The 21627-nt window shown below is 32.6% G+C and overlaps 1 protein-coding gene and 2 pseudogenes across 1 annotated transcript; all 3 read right to left on the bottom strand.

The window, feature by feature from the left end:
* Nucleotides 1–1578: 1578 nt before the first annotated feature.
* LOC138939512 (uncharacterized) lies at nt 1579–5183 on the bottom strand (annotated as a pseudogene).
* A 1090-nt stretch (nt 5184–6273) lies between these two features.
* Nucleotides 6274–8945, bottom strand: LOC138939513 (uncharacterized; annotated as a pseudogene).
* Nucleotides 8946–14732: 5787 nt separating this feature from the next.
* On the bottom strand, nt 14733–17222 carry LOC138939164 (uncharacterized). Its single transcript, XM_070306759.1, has one exon. The coding sequence runs from the start codon at nt 16898–16900 to the stop codon at nt 15182–15184; it is 1719 nt and encodes a 572-aa protein (XP_070162860.1). The 5' UTR covers nt 16901–17222; the 3' UTR covers nt 14733–15181.
* Nucleotides 17223–21627: the final 4405 nt, after the last annotated feature.

Below are 21627 nucleotides of genomic sequence, written 5' to 3' on the forward strand. Positions count from 1 at the left end.
AGCTGGCATGGTTCGCAGAAAAAGTCAGTTTTGTCGGACAGCGATACTCCACTGACCAAGCCCTTTTTCACTAGCTCACGTATCGCGCGTTTTCCCACGTGTCCCAGTCGCTCATGCTACACATTCAGATTCGTCGTTGCGACATTCGCTTCTTCGACACTATCCGGTTTCACGACTTTGAACAGCATGCGATACACATCGTTGCCTTGCTTCATTCCCGACGCGATTACAATGTTGTTGCGCACTATTTCAACGCAATCTTCTCGAAAACGTACTTCGAAAACGATATTTGTGCATGTACCTACCGAGAACAAGTTTTTTTGTAACTTCGAAACGAACAATACCTTCTCGATGCGCGTGTCTTGCCACACACCGTCGATTAACTTTTTAATCTGTACCGTTCCTTCTCCGACAATGTCGCAGTTTTCATTATTACCAAGCGAGATAGTTCCGCCACACTTGTTCACTTGATAGTCGGTAAGCTACTCCTGTCGGTAAGTGAGATGTCGCGACGCTCCACTGTCGATGAGCCAGACCTCGCTTTGGCCTGCCGCCATCAGTTCTCGTATCTGTTTGCAGGTGAATTCCGCTTGATTTTTGGGCGCACATTTCACACTTGACGCACTCGGTTTTTCACTGGTTTCCACCACGAACGCGCAGTCGCGAGATTTTTCGTCGCTATCTTTCTTTCGACGCGCACTTTTGCATTCCCGCGCAAAATGTCCCATTTCATGGCACTTATAGCATTCTATCTCTTTTTTTGGTTTTCGCGATTTCTTCTTATCACGTTCCTTTCTCGTTGCGACCAGCGCGCTTGCTGCGTCGTCGTCCACACTGAGTCGTATGTCTTCTCATATGAGCCTCTCTTGTAGATTGTTCAAAGTTTGTCGATCCGGATCTACACTGTACCATGCGATCTGAAGCGTGTTAAACTTTGTAGTCAGACTCGCTAAGATTTTCGCCATTATGGCTGCATCGGACACTTTCTGGCCAATATCCTTGAGCTGACCCGCCATGTTCATGATTTTCGCCACGTGCTGTACTACCGAATCTCTTTCATTCATACGATACGCATGAAATCTTTGCAGTAGCCCCAACTTATTCGTCTCTGTCTTCTGTTCGTGTATGAGGCATAGTTTATCCCACATTGCTTTCGCGTTTTCACAGGATAACACACACACTTGTTGCGACTCTTCCAGATTCGACAAGATGATGAATTTGGCTGTGGCATCGTCCTTTATAAACCTTTTTAACTCGGCCTCGTTTCCGGCAACGACTGCCGGTGCTCTTCTTATGCCCTCTACCACGTCCAGAACATCGTTGATCAGGAATAATGCGTTTATTTGCGCCTTCCATCCCTGAAAGTTCGTCCCGTCGAAGTTCTTGACGCTCTTTACTGAGATGCCTACTGACATCGCGGATGCAAATCTCTTGTTCACATGAGCCCGGTCTCACACTTACGTACGACCGACAATGGCGAGCTTTCCGCCACGTGTTTTTGACGGAAACTTCTCGAGAAAAAAAACTCTCTCTACCTTCCACACAACTATTGCACAGGATTGGTAACTGGGCCCATAACCTGTTAAAGCAGATTGAGTGAAAGGGAAGACGGAGAGAGAGAGACAGGTTTATGAAATGTACTTAGATATCGTTTATTTGCTTGACTAGTACGTGTTTCTTCTACGCGAGTTACAGTACGACTGACTGACGATCGTCACTAGAAAGCGCACGATCGCTGTTCGCCTGCACCCTGCCACGCATGCGCAGAAAGAACCCCAGTTCGTACGAAACGCGATTATCTTTTATTCTCAACAGTAACTATCACAAATACAGTATATTATTCAATTGCATCTAGGCCTTTACAATAACTATCACAATTATTAAATTTGTACTTTAAGGCGATACTTGAAGGAACTTCTAACGTTCTTAATGTTCGCTATCACACATTGAACGGTTGGCTTCATCTTGCTGTACTGGTTGTTTTGTTTTTAATTTGGCTTTTACCAACCAAGTTTTAATGATGTTGATAATTTCATTATCTGTTATATTCACATGACTTTTATTTGTGGTGTCTTACGGATTCTGAAATGATAAAAAATATTATTTTGATTATTTTTCTTCATATAGATATCCTACCAAATTTCTTTGAAATTTCTTTTATTTTCCATTGCAATTTAAACATTTTTGATCAAATAAATTTCACTAAAATCTTGAATGGTTAAAATATTCTCAATTTATTAATTAGTTAAATACAAAAAATAAAATATAACCTTTCTAAAAATCATATAAAAATTAAGATAAAATTTGTAATACTTACTAAGGACTAATTTCGCCAGGATTAAATCCTTAAAAATCAGGTTTCCCTTGTGTCCCTTCCAGCTGTATTCTCTTCCAATTTCCGGTATTAAAATTCGACACATCACTTTTTTGACAATGATTCGTAGATTACTACCGCCCATTTTCGACAATTCCGTAGCCTAAAAGATTATCATATAAAATATATATACATTCATTTATATAATTATGGAACAATTTTAGTAATATAACAATCATCTTACCACGTCATCGAAGGTTTGTTTATCTTGTAAAGTTCTCTCAATTTCTTGAAGCTCGACGTTTGATTTCACTGGCAAGCTTTCTATGCATTGTAATGAGATTTCATTTGTAATATTTTGATTCATATTTTCTTGATCAACGAGAAAATTAGGCTGCTTTAATGATTCTACGTGTTCATTTAATTCCCCCATTCGGCCATTAATGCTATGTAGGTGTCGTAGAACTTGGCGTTGAAATTCTAAAAAATTCAAAACATTAAATGAATACAAAACAGAGTTTTAACACATTTTACGAATTGTTGCAAGTGAATTAGAAAATATGCTTAGCAATATGCCAGGGTTGGGAAGTAACGCGTTACTTGTAACGTCGTTACCGTTACAGTTACTTTTTTTTTGTTAACCATCGTTACTTTTTTCTGTTTGTAACGATAACGGTAATGTCGTTACATTTTTACAGTAACGGTAACGAATCAGCCGTTACTTTTATCGTTATTTTTTGGTTTTTATTATCTTATATCTATTCAATAGATGTACAATATTTTTTGAAAAATATTTTGTAGCCTTCTATCATAGGCTGCATTCTGATAGTCAATGCCAGTACTGAAAATCTATATTAACGTAAATTATAGATTTTACAATACTGACAATGAATATTGGGATACACTCTTAATAATATCAATATTTCTCTTATCAATATTTAAAAATAATGTTTGATAAAAATTTTCAACAAAATTGAAATTTGTAAATTACAATTTAAATTTCCTATAAAGATAAGTATATTAAAAAGTAAAGATATTAATATAAAAATTTAGAATCATTAAATAAGTTTAATATAAAAAGCGCTTACTATATAGAGACTAATTTAGAGTTTTTAATTCATAGATTATTAGATTTAATATTGAACATAGATTATTACATTTAATATTGATTATTAAATAATTTTATAATCTAATAGCATATTTTAGCATTACAAAAAACAAAAAACGTAACGGAAAAGTAACGAATCGTTACTTTTTAAGTAACGGTAACGGTAACGCGTTACTTTTTAAAATCAGTAACGAGTAACGGTAACGAGTTACTTTTTACAAAAAATAACGGTAACGGTAACGCGTTACTTTTATAGAGTAACGTTCCCAATCCTGCAATATGCATTGTAGTACTGAAACATATTTTCTCCATACATATTACCTTTCATTTGCGTGTTTTTGAAAATTAGTATGGATATCAGCTAAAATATTATCAGAATTTTGCTTCTTTCTTTCACTGAATTGGTAAACATTATTATTCAATTTATCGATCCGTGCTTTATTAACTGAATCTGAAAAGAACAAACTTCTTAGAAAAATTCTTCATAATTTTTTCACTCAATTAACTGTACCTTTATGTGCCGAATTTGGTGAAAATATAGTCTTATCTGTCTTATATGTGGGAAAATTAATAGACAATTCCTTTTTGCTACACTCGCTTTCCGTATCGGTGTCTATATCACTGTATTTTCTTTTACGTTTCGGTACACGAAGTCCTTTTCCATATTCAGCAGATTCAGATAATGATGAGAAATTATCTTTATCCAATGCTGTTTTGCATTTTCTTTGAGCTGTTTTATAGTCGTCTAGAAAAAATATTATAAGTAAATAGTTAAATTAATGTTACTTGATAAAAATTCTTTCTTTAAAAAATCTTATTTATATATAGTAAAGTTCTATTTACTATTCAATTAATTAAACAATTTTTAATAAATAAACTAAAAGCTAAAATTATAAAAATATAGATAAAACATAAACATTTATTTATTAATTAAATACAGCAAACTTTATAGAGTGTTAAGTGCATATTTACAATTATGTAGATGAAAAAAATGCATAAAATAAGATTACATTTTCCATTATAGGTTAACTATATGATAGAATTTCAAACTTATATATTTCAAAAGATCATTGTCCGTAACAAATTAAAAAAAAAACAAGATTTAAACTGTTGCAATTGTTTCAATTTTATTATTATATTTATTCTGTTTTACATACTATTTAAGTTATAAAAAATTATATACAAATTATATACAATATACAAATTCTTAAAAATATATAAGCATAAGAAACTGCAATTTAAATATATTAAAGTATTTTATAGATATAATATTTACCATATCGTCCTAAAATTCTGACACTCATTGTTTTCCAATCATCTCTTGGAATGTTTTTGTTTTTGATAAGCTCAGATAATTTAGATGGTTTTGTCGTCAATAACCACATACATTGGCTGTCATTAGTTATCCAATTATTTGGAACAACTTCTACGGAATCATCTATTTGAAAATGGCAAATGCACCATCCTATATTTCTGAAAAATACAAATAGCCTGTTCAGGCAGAGTGAAGTTTAGCTACGTACGGACTTATTGCTTGTATCATATCCCCGTAGCATCACAGTGTTAAGATGGGACTGATTGCAATATTACATATCAAAAGCTGGACACAATGATACACAATGGACTTGAACAACTTAATGTCGATATTTCGCTGAAATCAAAGAGATGATACGGCAACGGATACACAAGTTTGAACGTGCACAGGTTGCACAAGCTCGTTGCTTTTTCATTCTGTATCAAATTTGTAACATATCTATACATATCATGGTGAAGATAATAAAAAGTCTGTATGCATTTAAGAGTTGCATGCTTAAAACCCAAATAGATGAAATTATTATTTAAAGAAATATTCAAAGCAATCTGTCAAGCAATAAAATTTTTATGGCAATGCAGTAAGTAACATAGAAAACATAAATAACATAACAATAAAAAAATGTAAATATTCTGTTAATAATATTAAACTAAATAAAAAATAAAATAATAATGCAACAAAACAAGTACAATCAAAAAAGTTAAATTAAAATTAAAAATTAATATTAAAAATGAAAAAAGTATTTGAGATGATGAAATAGTAATAAAAATAAATAATGAAATATGAAACTGAAAGAATGCTTACAAGATAGGTTGTCTCAATCATATGGTATTTATAAAATGAAACTTATATCCATGTATAAAAATAGTTGGTATTAAAGATCTTTAAAAGAAAAATCAAAGAATCTTTCAAAAGAAATAGGAAATGATCTAAAACTTTAAAATCAATTTACGAAGACAAATTCAAAGTACAAAATATAATGGAATTGAAATATTCAAAAATAAAGACTGTTTTTATTAAAATGACGTATTTTATTTCATAAAATTATTTAATATTAGATGGAAAGAATGCAAAGTATACAAAGATTTATACATGTAAATTGCCAATTATTTAAATAAAGACTGCAACATCAGAGTCAGTGAAATTAAATATTTAGGAATAGATAATAAATTAAAATCTCGTTTTAGATTTACATTCGAATTAATAATAAAATATTATTTAGCTCTCCAAAGTATTAGTATCCTAGCAACATTTCTAGTAAGCGCTACGTAATGATGACAGCAACCATTCAATGCCTTACCAAATGGATAGAACTTAATGAGATACGAGTAACTGATACAAAATTTTAATAATTGATTAATTAGTTAAAACTTATTGTTTTTGCACTTTAAGGGAACTTTCAGGAAAAATATTAAAATTTTATTTATATGTGTAACAAAGGAAAAATTACTGCATTATTATCGTCATATGGCAACAATATTAATTTGCATTTAATTTTTAATAATGGATATATTTTTAAACGACTAAGTTTGTTAAGGCTTACAGTATAAATACCTAGAATTGCAGAGTCACAAGGTTTTATAAAAAATGATTTTTTCTCGAGAAACGTTTGCTAAATAATACAAATAACATTACTACAGTATGTTATGTTGCATATTTTAACAATGTCATTATCAAACATTTGTGCATAACAATCAGCAGTGCTTAATTTGAAAGTACAGGATTTTAATTTTAATTCTTTATATTGACCTATAAACAATTTGGTAATAAGGGTCCGTTATAGTGTTCTTTGGCGACAATATTATTTTCAGAGTGATTTTCTAATCTTGGAATATTATTATATTCGAAAACACGACGTATTATTTGTTCAAGTGGTTTTTCTTTTTTTCTTATCATTTTTTTAAATTGTATCATATAATTCTCGAACGGGAAAGCTGAAAATTCATTTAAATTGCCAAATCGTATAACATCCTCATGTATGTGTAACAAATTATGTACGTTATAAGAAACAAAATCTTGACCATAAATATCGATACTTGTTTCAACAAAGCATTTCATTAGATCTTTTGCATAATTCACCATATCTATTCTTTTGCAGAATTTGTTACTACACATTATTAAAGTAGCAACATGTAATGTCAAGAAATGGTAATAATTATTTTTTGAAAGAATTTGTTTGAAAATTACAGGTCCTGTATATAATAGTATAAGTTTAAATTCCGTTGCCTTGAAACGAGGACATTCTTCAAGCGATCTACCTTTACGTGGAAATTCAACAGGAATATATTTATTTAAGTTTTTGATTTTATTTGAAATTGATTCTACTTGTCCATATGAAAGCTTATATGGTTGTTTACCAAATACCCAACCATATTTTTTATGTGTAATCAATCTTTTCATAACCCCTAAACAAATAAGATGCATGTAATCTAATATAACATCTTTAATCATATGAAAATGAGGCAAATTTGTTAAAATGGTTATCCCTTTGTGATAATCTTCATCATGTTGTTTCTAAATTCAACATCTGTTCTCTTTATAATATTTGTCTGTGGAAAGCACAATACATTATTAATCAAACAACCTTCTATCTTGCATTTAGTGCAGCTATAATAGCCGGTATGGTTTTTTATATTCAAAATATAAGATTTAGCGGGCGTGTCACATATTATAACTTTTATTTTAAAATCATATTTTTGATTTTTAATAAAAATTCCATTTGTAGTCAAGTAAATTGCTTCATTTACAAATTCTTTTAAATATTCATTCGGGTTTTTCGGTTTACCATTACCATGATACAGAGCTACCATTAAAACATATTTTTTCAAAACTTTAATAGATTTTATTTGAACTAATATTGGCCATAAACAATTTGAACTGCTTTTACTAATAGGCAAACCATCTACATTTAAAGCTAATTCAAAAGATGTACAATTAGGAAGGAATACGCCATATTGATTAATTAATATATTAATTGACTGTGCAATCCCAAAGTAATAAAAGAAACCGATGCTCATTTTTACAGAAGTAAGATTGCTTGGAGTAAATAACATTGTTCTCGGATCTTTTGGTAAATTATGAAATGAGGTCAAATTATTTTCATTTCGAAGAATTTCTAAAAGTTTTTTAAAACTATTTTGAGTAATATTTTCTTCAATGGCCCATGTTGCTAATTTTTTTCGCAATGATATATCTTTATCTTTATTTTTGGCACAAGTGGATAAATCATTATTACTATTTATTATGTCCCTATCATTATCAACGCTATTTAAAGATACCATAGAATTATTTAAAACAGATATATTATTTAAAGAACTTTCTTCGATATTGTTGACATGAAAATTTAATTTAGAGACATTTTCGCGAATCTCTTTACTTAATAATACATTAGTTGGCTGAAAGGCAGGACTTCGTGTATCAATATTCACGTTATTTATATCTCCACCGATACTTATCACTTTATTGCTTGAAGTAATTTCGGTCGATTCAATTGGGTTGGTATGGCTTTGTAACTCAATTAAAGCCAATGATGCTTTCACATTGTCGCCAATTTTTCGATTGAAATGTCTCTTAGTTTTAATTTTTATTTTTACAATTTCAAATAAATGTTGTGTGAGAAAGTGATAAATATTTATTTGATTTCAATCATTTTTTTCAATGTTAATATTTCTTTAATGAATTTAAAAAAAATAAATAATTTGAAAAATAACGCACTCGGTTTGTGTTGCGCAGACGCTAAATACTTTTGCGCATGCGCACAATGTCTTAACATTCTGCAAAATATATAAAGCAATTATTAATTTTTTTCTTAATAAATACTATAGATAATTAATTTTTAAAGGTAGAGCAAATTCAAACAAAAAAGGAGCAATGTTTCTATACCTTGAAAACTCTTAAATTATAAGGATTTTTGTTTCTATTGACGTTTACATTGTTAGTAACTTTATCATTTATTTATAAAAAAGTAAAATGGAACAAATTATAAAAAATGTATATTATGAAAAAGCAAATTAAACTGATTTGTTTCATGTATCGTAAGTTTAATTACTAATGTAGGTAGCTGGCTGGAAACTTGGTGGTCGCGATGAACGATGAACGATATCCAATGAGAGCTCTGTTTTCCGAAAAAGCAGAACTCTCATTGGATATCGTCTATCGCTCATCGCGTCCAGTGTGCGAGAGTCAGTACGAGTACAGTCTTGTTTCGCCATCTTTATGATTAGCACGTGTCTCCGTGCTATGCATTTTATACTGTGATATTTTAATAAAGTTATCGAATTCTTTATTTTGGATATCGCTGGAGTAATTAATTGCGTCATATCCTTTCCTAGTGTTGATCGCCAAGTAACAGTGCTATATTAATTGGTTATAATCGGTATGACGCAATAACGGTTTTACACAGTTTTGATGGCCCGATGTAATTACCATCTTTCGCGATCACACGCCTATGTGATTGTGCGAGTTCCCATTGTACTCCGCGTATTCCGTATGTTTCTCGTGCAGTAATTACGCCGTAGTAATTCTAAGCATGATTGCCACGTGTTCATATACTTTATGTGATCATTATATCGCAGTGCGTGCCTTTTTTTGTGCCATGTGACGCAGTCCACGAAGAAAGATTGATAAGAACAAAGACTCTGTTTCATTTGCACCACCTCAGCGTGAACATCAATTTTGTCGCGAATATTCACGTGTAATCGTGTGATGTGATTGACTATTTACATTACACGATGTCGATCAAATACTTTGTACCACATGAGCCCATGCCCTTGGACAACGACGCGACGTACCTTGATGCGATCCCCACGTCCTCGTGAGTCTCGCATCAATGCCAAAATTAATGAAGTTGTCACCATTCTGGCATGAAAATCTCGCGCTTTGGTTTGCCCAAGTTGTGAAACAGGATTTGCGATCACGAGTGATAATTTAAAATTTCGGTATGTCATTCTCAATTTTGATTCAAATGTTTGGTAAAACTTAAGATTAAGGTCGACCTCACCGATTTCAATGATCTTGATATATGTTGTCAAGGACACAATTCTGAGTAACTTTTTCTTCTAATTTAATCGTCGCTCGTTGCTTATTAAAAAGTTATTAACAAAAAAAGTTTGAAATATATCAAAGTACATGCCCAGCAAACACACTTTTGTAACTATGTTATAACGGTTACATAATTCAGTATAACGGAATATAACAAGTAATATTACAAGATTATAACATGTAACACTCTCATTCCTTGTAATTTCCCACTCAAGGAAGCAAAAATGTTATATAGCCGTTATACATTTAATTGTGACAATTATATAATATTATATTATTGTTACATTAAGAACATAACTATTATAAAATGAAAATATAACGTCATTGTTACTGATTTGATATTTATATATTTGTTATATAAATGTTACATCATAATTTTCAAATGTTTTTGAATATACATGTAATATTTATATAACAACTATATAAATATATTAAATCAGTAGCAATATTATGTTATACATTAATTTTATTACAGTTATATGTTCTTAATGTATCAATTTATATAATTGTTACAATTATATATATATATATATATATATATATATATATATATATATAATAACATAATCAGTTGTCTAATAAACACTAAATATACTTACAGTCTTTGGCTTGTATAAGCTTTCTATTGCGTCAAATAAATTGTCGCTGACAATGATATAAAGAGAACAACAGATTTCTCTAAGAAATCCTTTTAATGGAGAGTTCAGTCTTTCTGTAAGAAAAAACATAGCAATGGTAAACATCAGTTATATGGATAAATATATATATATTATAACATAATCAGTCGTCCAATAAACACGTACTAAATATACTTACAGTCTTTGGCTATAAGCTTTCTATTGCGTCAAATAAATTGTCACTAACAATGAGATAAAGAGAACAACAGATTTCTCTAAGAAATCTTTTTAATGGAGAGTTCAGTCTTTCTGTAAGAAAAAGCGTAGAAATGGTGAACATCAGTTATATAGATATATATAACATAATCAGTCGTCTAATAAACACTTATTTATATATATATATATATACTTACAGTCTTTGGCTTGTGTAGAGTTCTACAATTATTATTGTACAATTATCTTTGTCAGACAAGTCGCAGAGAGTTGAGACAAAAAAAAAACAAAAAAAGATCGCGCAGAGAAAGAATGCAGCACACATGTATATTTCTGCGGTTCAGAATAATATACTATCTATGCTTGCTCTCGCAGAGTCATCCATTGCAGAGCCCAATACTAATAATTAAACATACGATACGGTCAACAAATAATTCTCGACACAAAACCGATCACTGGAAACGATCACTTTTTGTTGTAACACGAAGGCACAATGCGTAATCAGTGTTGCCAGCGTAAAAAAATATTTTGTACCAACTAAATGATAAAAAAGTACCAGATTGTACCAGATATATGATAAAAAGTACCAGACTGAATCATATATATATATATAACAATTTAAAAATTATATATCCTATCTTGAGAAAAAGCAGAAAAGAAATAAATTAAAATTACTTGAATACATTAAACACAAGCTTAAATATGCATTTAATATTTTGCTTTATTTTTTATTAATGTTTCAGAAGGTTCCCATGTATAATAATTTTCATCATCTATAAGTTGTTTTGCTAATATAATTGAGTTACATGTTTTGATATCTAATCTATTTCGTAAATCGGTCTTAATTAAATTTAATTAAGAAAAAACTCTCTCTACGGATGCAGAAGAGTGTGGCAAGCACATAACGCCTTTAATTAATTGATTTAAATTAGGAAACATTTCTTCATTTAACTCATTTTTCATTTGAAATACTTCCATCCAAAATTGGTCAAATGAAGCATTCTCAAATTTTTTAAGATATTGCACATCCTGTAATTGCCTCCATTCACTATTTAAATTTTCTACGTTAGAAAACAAATTTTTAAATATTTCTGCTGCTTGTGCTATCGTAGCAACACTTCCATTTAGTGCTCGTTTAGGATGAAAATTGGTAAGAAATATCAGAAGTTTATCATTAAAATCGAATCGCTTTCTTATTTGTTGACATAACTCTACGTAAAAATTCAAAATATTAATTCTGATCTTATTTAATTCTTCTGGGCATATTGAATGATCATTTAAAAAAAGTTGTACATTTGCACCCATATAAATATCTTCTAACTTTAAATAATAATCAGGATTAGTTGGATTTATTTGTGATAAATCAATTTTATCAACAATCCCTTTTTGAATATAATTTCTTAATACATTCTTATATAAAGTAGTGAATTGGGTATGCAATATGTGAATTTGAGTACCTTCACCTTGAAAATTAAGATTCATCTTATTTATAATGTCTAATATATATGATAAAAATATAAGATATATTTTGAAAACAGGATTATTTAAGTTATTAAGTACTGCATCCGTTACATGTAGCTTATCCTCTTCGAATACAGCATTCGTAAAATATAATGTAAAAGAATCCCACAATAGAAGTACTCTGTCGACGACAGCCTATTAGTAAAAAAGCGGTTTTAAAATACAATAGATATCATCAATGCTTTCACATTTTAAATTATTAGATATTAGGATATAAAATTAATAAATATTAGCATACATTTCGGGTGTATCATATCTAGATATTTGTTTATCATAATTTATATATAAAAAAATTAAGAATTATATTTTTAATGAATAAATTAATATTGTAGAACTTATTATTTATTTTTTATTCTTCTGTTTTAGTCTTTCATGCATAGGTCAAACATTTAAAATTGAAATTGCTAGACATTCTATGTCATGTGACAAATATTTGAATACAATGCATTAAGAAATGTTTATGCTTATCAGGAACTTACTTGCAATGATAGCCATCTTGTTTGAGAAGGTCGCAGCATTTTATAAGGTTTTAAATCTAAAAACTTTTGGTACTCTTCTAAATTACTTTTTCTCTTTGGACTGCTAGCAAAATGGTTATATAAGCTTCTTACAAATTCTTCCACAGATTTTGGCAATTTAGTTGTTGCTTTTGAAGAACACAAATGTAATGAGTGACATATACAACTCAGTGTAATTATATTTGGATTTAATTCTTTAAATCTTGTGCGAACACTCGATTTTTGTCCCATCATAACAGCTGCATTATCAGCAACAAAGCCAATAATTTTCTGAAGTGGTATTTCATTTTTAGTAAGTAATTCAGTTATTGCATTAAATAATGCTTCAGCAGAAGCAGATTGAACTTCTATAAGACCTAGAAATTTATCTCTTACTTTATTTTTATAAACAAAGCGTATAACTACTGCTAAACATTTTTTTATTGAAACATCTGTTGTTTCATCTATAATTATGGAATAATAACATTTTTCTTCTGAAAGAAGTTTTTTTAAAAGTCTTAGCTGTTCTATAGCTAAACATTCATTTGTTATAACTGTTGCTTTTGTCCTGCCACAATTTATACTTTTAGCAATATCTGAATCTGGACATATTGATGAAATTAGTTTTGGTAAATGTTCCATTAATAAAAATGGCAAATTATGCTCATGTAAAAACATGATTAATTTTAATTCAGCGCTATAAACTTTTTTCTCATGTAAAACTGTTTTAACAAATGTTTCCATTTTGGGATGTTGTTTGCATGTTCGATAATTGCTTTTATGTTTATTAGTTTGCTCATGCCGTTTTATATGAGTAAAACTACCTACAAGTTTTAGATCACATAGATTACAAAAAGCATAGTTATTTTTATATTTGTTTAACCAAGGAAATTGTTTTGTCCAATTATTGTTAAATTTATGCTGATAATTTTTTCTTTTCTTAGCAATACTGCAATCATTTTCTTTGTTAGATGCTTTATCAGATATTTTATCAGAACTTTTACACCTGTGAAATAAATATATCATACAAAATATATTCACAACAGAGAAATAAACTAAAAATACATTTTTCTAACTTAAAATATAAACACATTTTTAATATTAATTAATATACGAAGTATAATAAAGTTGATAAAAATATATAAAAAAATTTACCTTTTCATTTTATTATCGGATAAAAAATTGTTTAAGAACAGAGACGACGATACTTATAATAATGCAACACACACAAACTATAAAAATATACTATATAAACTATATAATAGAATTAAACATATATAATAATCAAAATTTTCCAAGAAACAGATAACATAAACTATAATAATGCAACATAAACTGTGTAATAGAAATATACATATGTTATAGAAGCATAAAATATGGTAAAAATGTAGAACTGGAACATTTTTAAGGCTGCGTTCCGAAATTCATTGCTAACATTGCCAATGAATTTCGGAACTCAATCTAAACCTTGCATAATCTATTAAGCTCATCAAACTACGCATTGAAGATTGAAGATTTAAGATTGGAATTTGACTAATCAGAACAAAAAAGAACAAAGGAGTTAAAATTTTTTTGTTTTAATTGTCAAATTTCAATCATCATTCTCAACTTTCAATGCATAATCTGATTGGTTGTTTCGGACGAAAAATTATTGAATTCGACAAATGTCGAAATAGTACCAGATTTGCACTCTTTTTTTCAAAGTAGTATCAACGTACTTTTTAATTTAAAAAGTACCAAATCTGGTACAATTGTACCAACTCTGGCAACACTGCAAACAATTAATCGCAGCGAGCGCCTCACGTAATCACCTGTATGGGACGGTGAGTTGCTCTGCTCCTGCCTGCCTTGTGTACGCGGCCCATAATACGTTAACTATTTTGGCTTATAATTTAAAAACTAAGCCTCGGAAAAAATTTTGGCAAAGAAAAAATCGTCTTAGAATAGTGTCAAGTATATGACATTGTAAGGACAGAAGGTTGTTTTGAATCACCCTGTATACACGTATGTACACATCAATTGCATGTATAAAAGATGCGCAAAAGACAGAATTGAGATTTTAAAGACGGATTCTTATTCTAGAGACCTATCTCTACTGTTTCGTACAATTTTGGATATACCGGGTGTTCAACTAGTATGAATATAAAATTTATTATACTGTTCTCTTATGGGGTGCACGGGTTTTTATCTTATGCAGATATGCTTATGTGATGTGTATGTGGTTTATACGTGTAAAATTTATATACACGGTGGTCGTAAAATATCAGTAATAATTTATAATATAAAATTCTTAATATTACTGTGTGCATATATAAATGTATGGTTATTATTGTGTCACCCGCTTGCGCTTGAGCGTTGGTTATATACTGGGTGACTCGCAAATACGGATACTGTCTTTAATATTACTTTCTCTATGTGAACGAACAATTTTCTTTGGATTTTATTTTCACCTCCTATGGGTGCATTAATAATAAATTTAATGTTTATTGAAAAATTAGACGTGCGGCTAGGACGTCACACCACCCCCCTTAGATTAAATTTCGGGTTAAAAGGATTTTATTACGAAATTTGTTCGTCCAGTCTGGCACGCATGTCTTGGAATGTATATACAATAGGTATGGTGTGTGGTTCTGTGTTTTCGGCTGGCGCATTAGGTACTACGTTTGTGTTCGTGCGTTCCGGTGGATTTTCGGGATTCTCATCCGGTTGCGGCTGTGGTCTGTTCGCCAGATACAATAGTAAATGTGTGAAAGAGCTCCAGATAGCTCCGAGTAAATGTAAGCTACAGCCATAAGCTGCGTGTAGCGCATAGCCGTGGATTAGTGTGTCAAATACAATTTTAATAATTCTTATGATGATAAAAATGCCAAATACTCCGGCGGTCGCTGCACCGAATGTAGTAAAACCGTCCCAAATTTTTGATAACGTATTATTATAAATTTTGTTTAACGCGCCCTCATCTAATAAGTTTTGTAATGAAACTGTATCGGATTGTATTGACTGTCCGGTAAAGCCTCGGGCGATGGTATGTAAAACTGCGTTTTTCTCTGCGGGAAACATAATATGATCTCTTAATTCGTCTAAATCTTGTTGCGAATAAATGCCGCTAGTGGCTAAAGATTTAGGGGCTAGGTATTTCCAAGATAATTTTGTGAGAGGTTTAATTTCGTATGGGGAGGTAGCCATGGATGGGATAGGATTGAATTGGAGCCATGTCCCTTCAATGTTGTATAGGATCGGAAGTAATGGGTTACAGTCCCTTATAGTACTGTGCCTGATTACTATATGTGATTTTGGTGTCATAAATAGAGAAGCGTTTCTAAAAGTCACCGGTAGTTCCGTATAGCAAGTATTGGTTTTCCGCAAAGCGACTTCTATGGCTATGCATTTAATAATATGGATTCCTTCGCCTGAAGTCACTGCCATATAGCCAGGTGATTTCATCATTCGATAGGCGAATTCGTCCGGCTGTATTGCTGCCAGAGACAAGGTATTTTGAATTACTTGCTTTTTTAATTCGCATTTCTGTGTGATGATGTCTCTGTATAATAAAGTAATTTGATTTCTTATATATTTTTCAACATACACGAACTTTGAATTCGCGTATGTAAACAGGTCTAAATTGGTTACTGCGATTTTTGATCTTGCTTTAAAAATATTTCCCTTTTGGGTCTCAAAGATAAACAGTTTTGGATGCTCTGTGCCGTATAGAGTGTAGCCACAAATAGTGTGTCTTCGTGTCAGCGTTAATGCAAAGGTAGTATCTTGGGACTCTAATGTAAAAATTGTGGTGTTTTGGGAATTTAGGAGGCCTTGGATTTTGGTGGATGTGCCTTCATATAATACATCATAAGACTCGAATCCGCATGCAGTGTTTGGTACACCTTCCCAAAAGGTGTATCCATCGTCCGAGTCGATACAGGATTCGTCCGCTAGGTCGCAAACTGTGCCTGATTTTAACATTATTTTTTCCACATTTAATTTAACTGGCACGTATGAATCTCTGAGGGAGATTTTCAAGGTTGCTTGGACTATTACGTCGTCCCATGTGCCATAATAATCTGAATATTGTACGCCCTTGCATGCTCCGTCCACGTTTACTTTGCCGGCAAGCGTGACGCTTCTGTAATATGTATGGTTAGGCTTAAGGCCGTCTATAATTTCGGCGGTTCCTACTTTTAGAAGACCTTCTTTGTGCATTTGCACGCATCTGGCGCGAGATGTTTCTTGGAGATAATTTGCGTAACCATTATGTACTGCCGAAATGTGAGAATGCATCCCGCAATGGGATATCGTTCTTGAGATTTCTACCTTACACTGGAAAGCATGCGTGTGCGCATAATTTGATAATTGCAATAGTTGAATATACGTGTTGGTAGTTAGCGGTGTTTCGACGTCAATGTCGCAGTCGCCCGAACGCAGTAGAGATACGGTGGTTACGTTTAGGTAGACTCTTCCGCAGTCGTACGCAATAATGGACTGGGTGCCAGAGAGTAATGTTGCTATGGTCAACGAGAGTAGGATCGCTCGGTACGCCTAAAAATATTATAATTGATTTTAGAAATTTGCGAAGAGCGTTAGGTGTTTGCGTTGTTTTGTGTTACAATAGTGTGGAGTACGAGTATACAATTACGTGTAGTTAAAATAGAAAACTAATACTAGAGAAATTCATGCTTCTTAATGCTACTAGATCCGGGGATCCAGGCCACGATTACAAATTTGTCTCTTATCGCTTCCCTTCATCCTGGGTCTACATAGTATGTGCTTTTTGTACTTTTGCATAATTTCAATTTATTTATATGAACTACGCGTGATTTTCCGCGGAAGTCTATTCTAGCATTACTCATTGGCAATAATTCAAGAATTTTGTAAGGACCTGTATACTGATCGTCTAATTTTCCTTTTGTTGGTTCTTTTAGTAAATAGACTTCGTTATTAACTCTAAACATTTGAACATTGATTTTTCTATCGTAATATCTCTTACTTTTTTTCTTTGATTGTATTAAATTGTTTTTTGCTAAATTTTGTGAAGTTTTTAAAATATCAAAGAGATTAGTAAGGTAGTCGTGATAGGGTTGTTCGTTTACTTCTTCGGGAACTACGGAAGAAGAAGGGATCCTGGGGAGGTGTCCGAAAACTAAGGCAAAAGGAGTGTAGTTAGTACCTTCATGCACGGATGTATTATAAGCAAACATAGCAGGTTTTATATGTTCATCCCATTCACTATGCAAGTTGGTATACATTTTTAGATATTCTGTTAATACGTGATGAGACTGTTCGATGGATCCATTTGATTGTGGGTAATAAGCGGTTGTACGACATTGTTTTATTTTGAAATAACTAGCGATAGTTTTCATTAAAGAAGTGAAAAAGGTTGGAGCTTGGTCTGTTAATAGGGCTTTTGGTGCTCCGTATACACAAATAAAATCTTTTATAAATGCGTCAGCAATGGAAAGGGAATCTGCAGTTTGCATAGGGGTAGCGATTGAATACTTTGTCAAAAGATCTTGAATAGTTAGGATATAGGAATTATTTCGGCTGGTCATGGGCAATGGTCCTACAACGTCCATTGATATTTTATCGAAGGCGGTTCCCGGAGTATCAGTAATCATCATAGGTTGTTTTGTTTTCACCCGGGTAAGTTTTTTTATTTGACAGCTTCTGCAGTTTTTGATGTATTCTTGTATATCCTTCTTCATTGTGGGCCAATAATAATTCTGTCTTATTCGGTGATAAGTTTTATTTACGCCTTTATGTCCTCCAATTTTTGTAGCGTGTTTTTCGTAAATAATGTTCGGTCGTTCCCTTGCATCGGGACAACAAATTAGAGATTTGCAGATTGTTATTGTTAAAGATAAATCTACTAAAAATCCTTTAAGAGTTTTAAACATAAAGTTCCAGGGAATCGTATCGTATAAATCGTTCTGAGCAATACTAATAGATTTTAGTCCCAGTTCTATCACAACATCATGTAGTGACCGAATACAATTTTGAATATCGCTCCGTTCAATAGTGGTTTTATCATCTTGTTTTATCGGAAGACTTATTAGAAATTTTTCATTATTTAAATTTGTGATACGCGCTCTTGTGAATGTAAGTTCTTCATATTTTGGGAGTTTATTTTCCCTCTGATAACCTTTCGCTCCTTTATCACAAGGGGCTCCCTTAAGGGTTATGAAAATAACGTGGTGATTCTTCCGAGTGAGTAGAGAGTCACGAGTATCATTTATTTGAAAAGGACTTTTGTTGTCCGAGGATCTGGGTTGAGGGGAATCTGCTTCAGTTTCATCTGTTTCATTTTCGGAATTCTCGTCCGACATTGATTCGTCCTCGTCAAGTTCCATTGGTTGGTCGTTTGAATTTATTTCTTCTTCTGGGTTTACGAGAAATGGGAATTGTGGTTCATCGGTAATGATGGGAGGGGTTAATAAGGCATCCTCGTTTAGATCTTTGATAATTATTCGTTGTGGAGGGTTTTCGGGTATATCATTAGTAATGGAAGGTCTAGATTGCTGAGTAGTCGACTGGGCTGTTTGATAAAAGAAAAGAGATTCGTGCTCATTGGAGCTGTCGTTGAATATGGTTAAAGGAAGCGTGAAAACATCTGAAGTGTATGGGTTTCTAGAGAGAGCGTCGGCGACAAGGTTAATTTTTCCCGCTTTATAATTTATTTCGTAATCATATTCTGAAAGTTTTAACCTCCATTTCCACAGCCTTGAGCTGGGGTCTTTTATCGAGTGTAGCCAAACCAAGGGTTTATGCTCAGTCAAGATGGTAAACCGTCTGCCGTATAGGTAATGGCGGAAGTGAGTGACACAATACACAACAGCCAGACACTCTTTTTCAATAGTGGAGTATTTTCTTTCGGCGTCGTTCAACGTTCTGGAAGTATAAGATATTGGTAAATCTTTTTTAGCTTCGCCTTGGCTCAATACGCCTCCTATGGCGTATCCACTCGCATCTGTGGTTAGCAGGAAAGGTTCGTTAAAATTTGGATATTGTAAAATGGGTTCCTTGCAAAGTTCATTTATAAGTGTGTAAAAAGAGTTTTCTTGTAAGGTAGTCCAAATGAATAGTTTATCCTTCTTTAATAAGTCGGTCAATGGTTTAGCAATTCTTGAGAAATCTTTTATAAATCTACGATAGTATCCAACGAGGCCTAAAAATTGTTTAATGTTCTTGTGATTTTTAGGGACTGGGAAATTTTTTACTGCGATAATTTTATTAGGATCTGGCCTTAAACCGTCACCTCCTATAACGTGTGCCAGATAAGCTACCTCATGCCTTAAAAATTGGCACTTATCAGGTTGTAGTTGTAGATTTGCTTCCTTCAATCTCTGCATAAGCTCTCTAATTTTTATTTTGTGTTCTTCCAGCGATCTGGCGTATATAACGATATCGTCGAGGTAGACGAAAAGTTCATTTCCCTGTAATCCTGTGAGCACGTTATCCTCTTTGTCTATTTTGACTATTATCACAGGCCCACTTATTCTCACGCTTATTATTCCACACGTTACTCCCACTCTGCTCTTCAGGAAATCTTTCGCCCATTCCCTCTTATCTTTATCTAATTCCTTTACATCTATCCCTTTTATTACTATATTATTCCTCCTCTCTTCCATGTGAGCACGTTATCCATTAAACGTTGGAAAGTAGCAGGTGCGTTTTTAAGTCCGAAAGGCATTCGTTGGTATTCGTAGTGTCCATATGGAGTAGAGAAGGCTGTTTTTGCTTGATCCTCAGCAGCCATGGGTATCTGATGGAATCCTTGGGCGAGATCAAAAATAGAAAAATATTTCGCGCTTTCCAACTGGTCTAATATTTCCGAAATATTAGACAGTGGGTATGCATCTCCAATAGTTTTTTCGTTCAGCTTCCTGAAGTCAATTACCATTCGCCACTTTTTCTGTCCGTCGGCCGCGGACTTCTTTGGAACGATCCATAAGGGAGCGTTGTATGGCGAAGCTGATGGTACAATAATTTCGTCCGTTAACAATTTAGTTACTTGCCTATCTATTTCCTCCTTATGGATAGGTGGATACCTGTACTGTTTTACATGTATAGGTATATTGTCTGTAGTAGGTATAGAATGTATAGTAAAAAGCATGCTCTCTGAGTATGCTTTTTACTTGCTCTGCTTCCTCGTCATTTAAATGCTCTGTATTTATGAGAGCTTGAAGCCGTTGTACGCGGCTAGAGATTATATCTGAATTTTCAGAAGGGACCCTCGGGTCTGGCTATATAGCAAATGTGTCAGTTATTAAAGACATGTTTGAAGATTTCCCTGTATTGGAGAGCTCCTCATGGCTCATAGATTTATCAGACGAAGATTTCCCATAGTTGGTGAGCTCTCCTTGGCTCTTGGAGTTAGAAGGCGAAGATTTCCCATAGTTGGAGAGCTCTTCGTTGCTCATAGGAGACTCTGTCAGATTCCCGGTAGCGAGAGGCTGAGCAGAGTTGGTTAAATCACGAAACTCCTCTGAGTTCAAAGAAGAAAGTGAAGATTTCCCAGTATTGGTGAGCTCTCCTTGGCTCTTAGATTTAGTAGATGAAGATTTCCCATAGTTGGTGAGCTCTTCATTGCTCATAAAATCAGGAGTACCCTGATGGTATTCTTCAGAATCACCTAGTATGATATAATCCTCCAAGGGCATTGGGTACACTTCGATCGTGTAATTATACTCTGTCAAATTATAGGCTTTGATTTGCCCTTTCCCTCGGGAATTTTTGACGAGAGCTTCCCCCAAAAATAAGCCTTTTACTGGCTCGTTATAAGGAACGTATCCTTCCCTCTTCTCTGGATTTGTGATATTGAAAGTGACATCAACCACCGATCGCGCGGGTATTGTAATATCTTTGTTTTTAAAGAAAGGGACTTGAATATCTTCGAAGCATCCCTGTTTATAATCCACAATGGCGTTATTGTATTTCAGGAAATTAGTACGTATTATGCCATCTGCGGGTATGCCAAAATCGTCCTTAACGATGTAGAATTTAATTCTCTT

Source organism: Polyergus mexicanus, unplaced genomic scaffold, assembly GCF_030449975.1.
Source record: "Polyergus mexicanus isolate NDT 795.1 unplaced genomic scaffold, iyPolMexi1.0 SCAF_14, whole genome shotgun sequence".
Classification (NCBI taxonomy): Eukaryota; Metazoa; Arthropoda; class Insecta; order Hymenoptera; family Formicidae; genus Polyergus; species Polyergus mexicanus.

Bases quoted from the DNA above. Each gene is read 5' to 3' on its own strand.
- LOC138939164 (XM_070306759.1), bottom strand. From the start codon at position 16,900: ATGCATTCTCACATTTCGGCAGTACATAATGGTTACGCAAATTATCTC.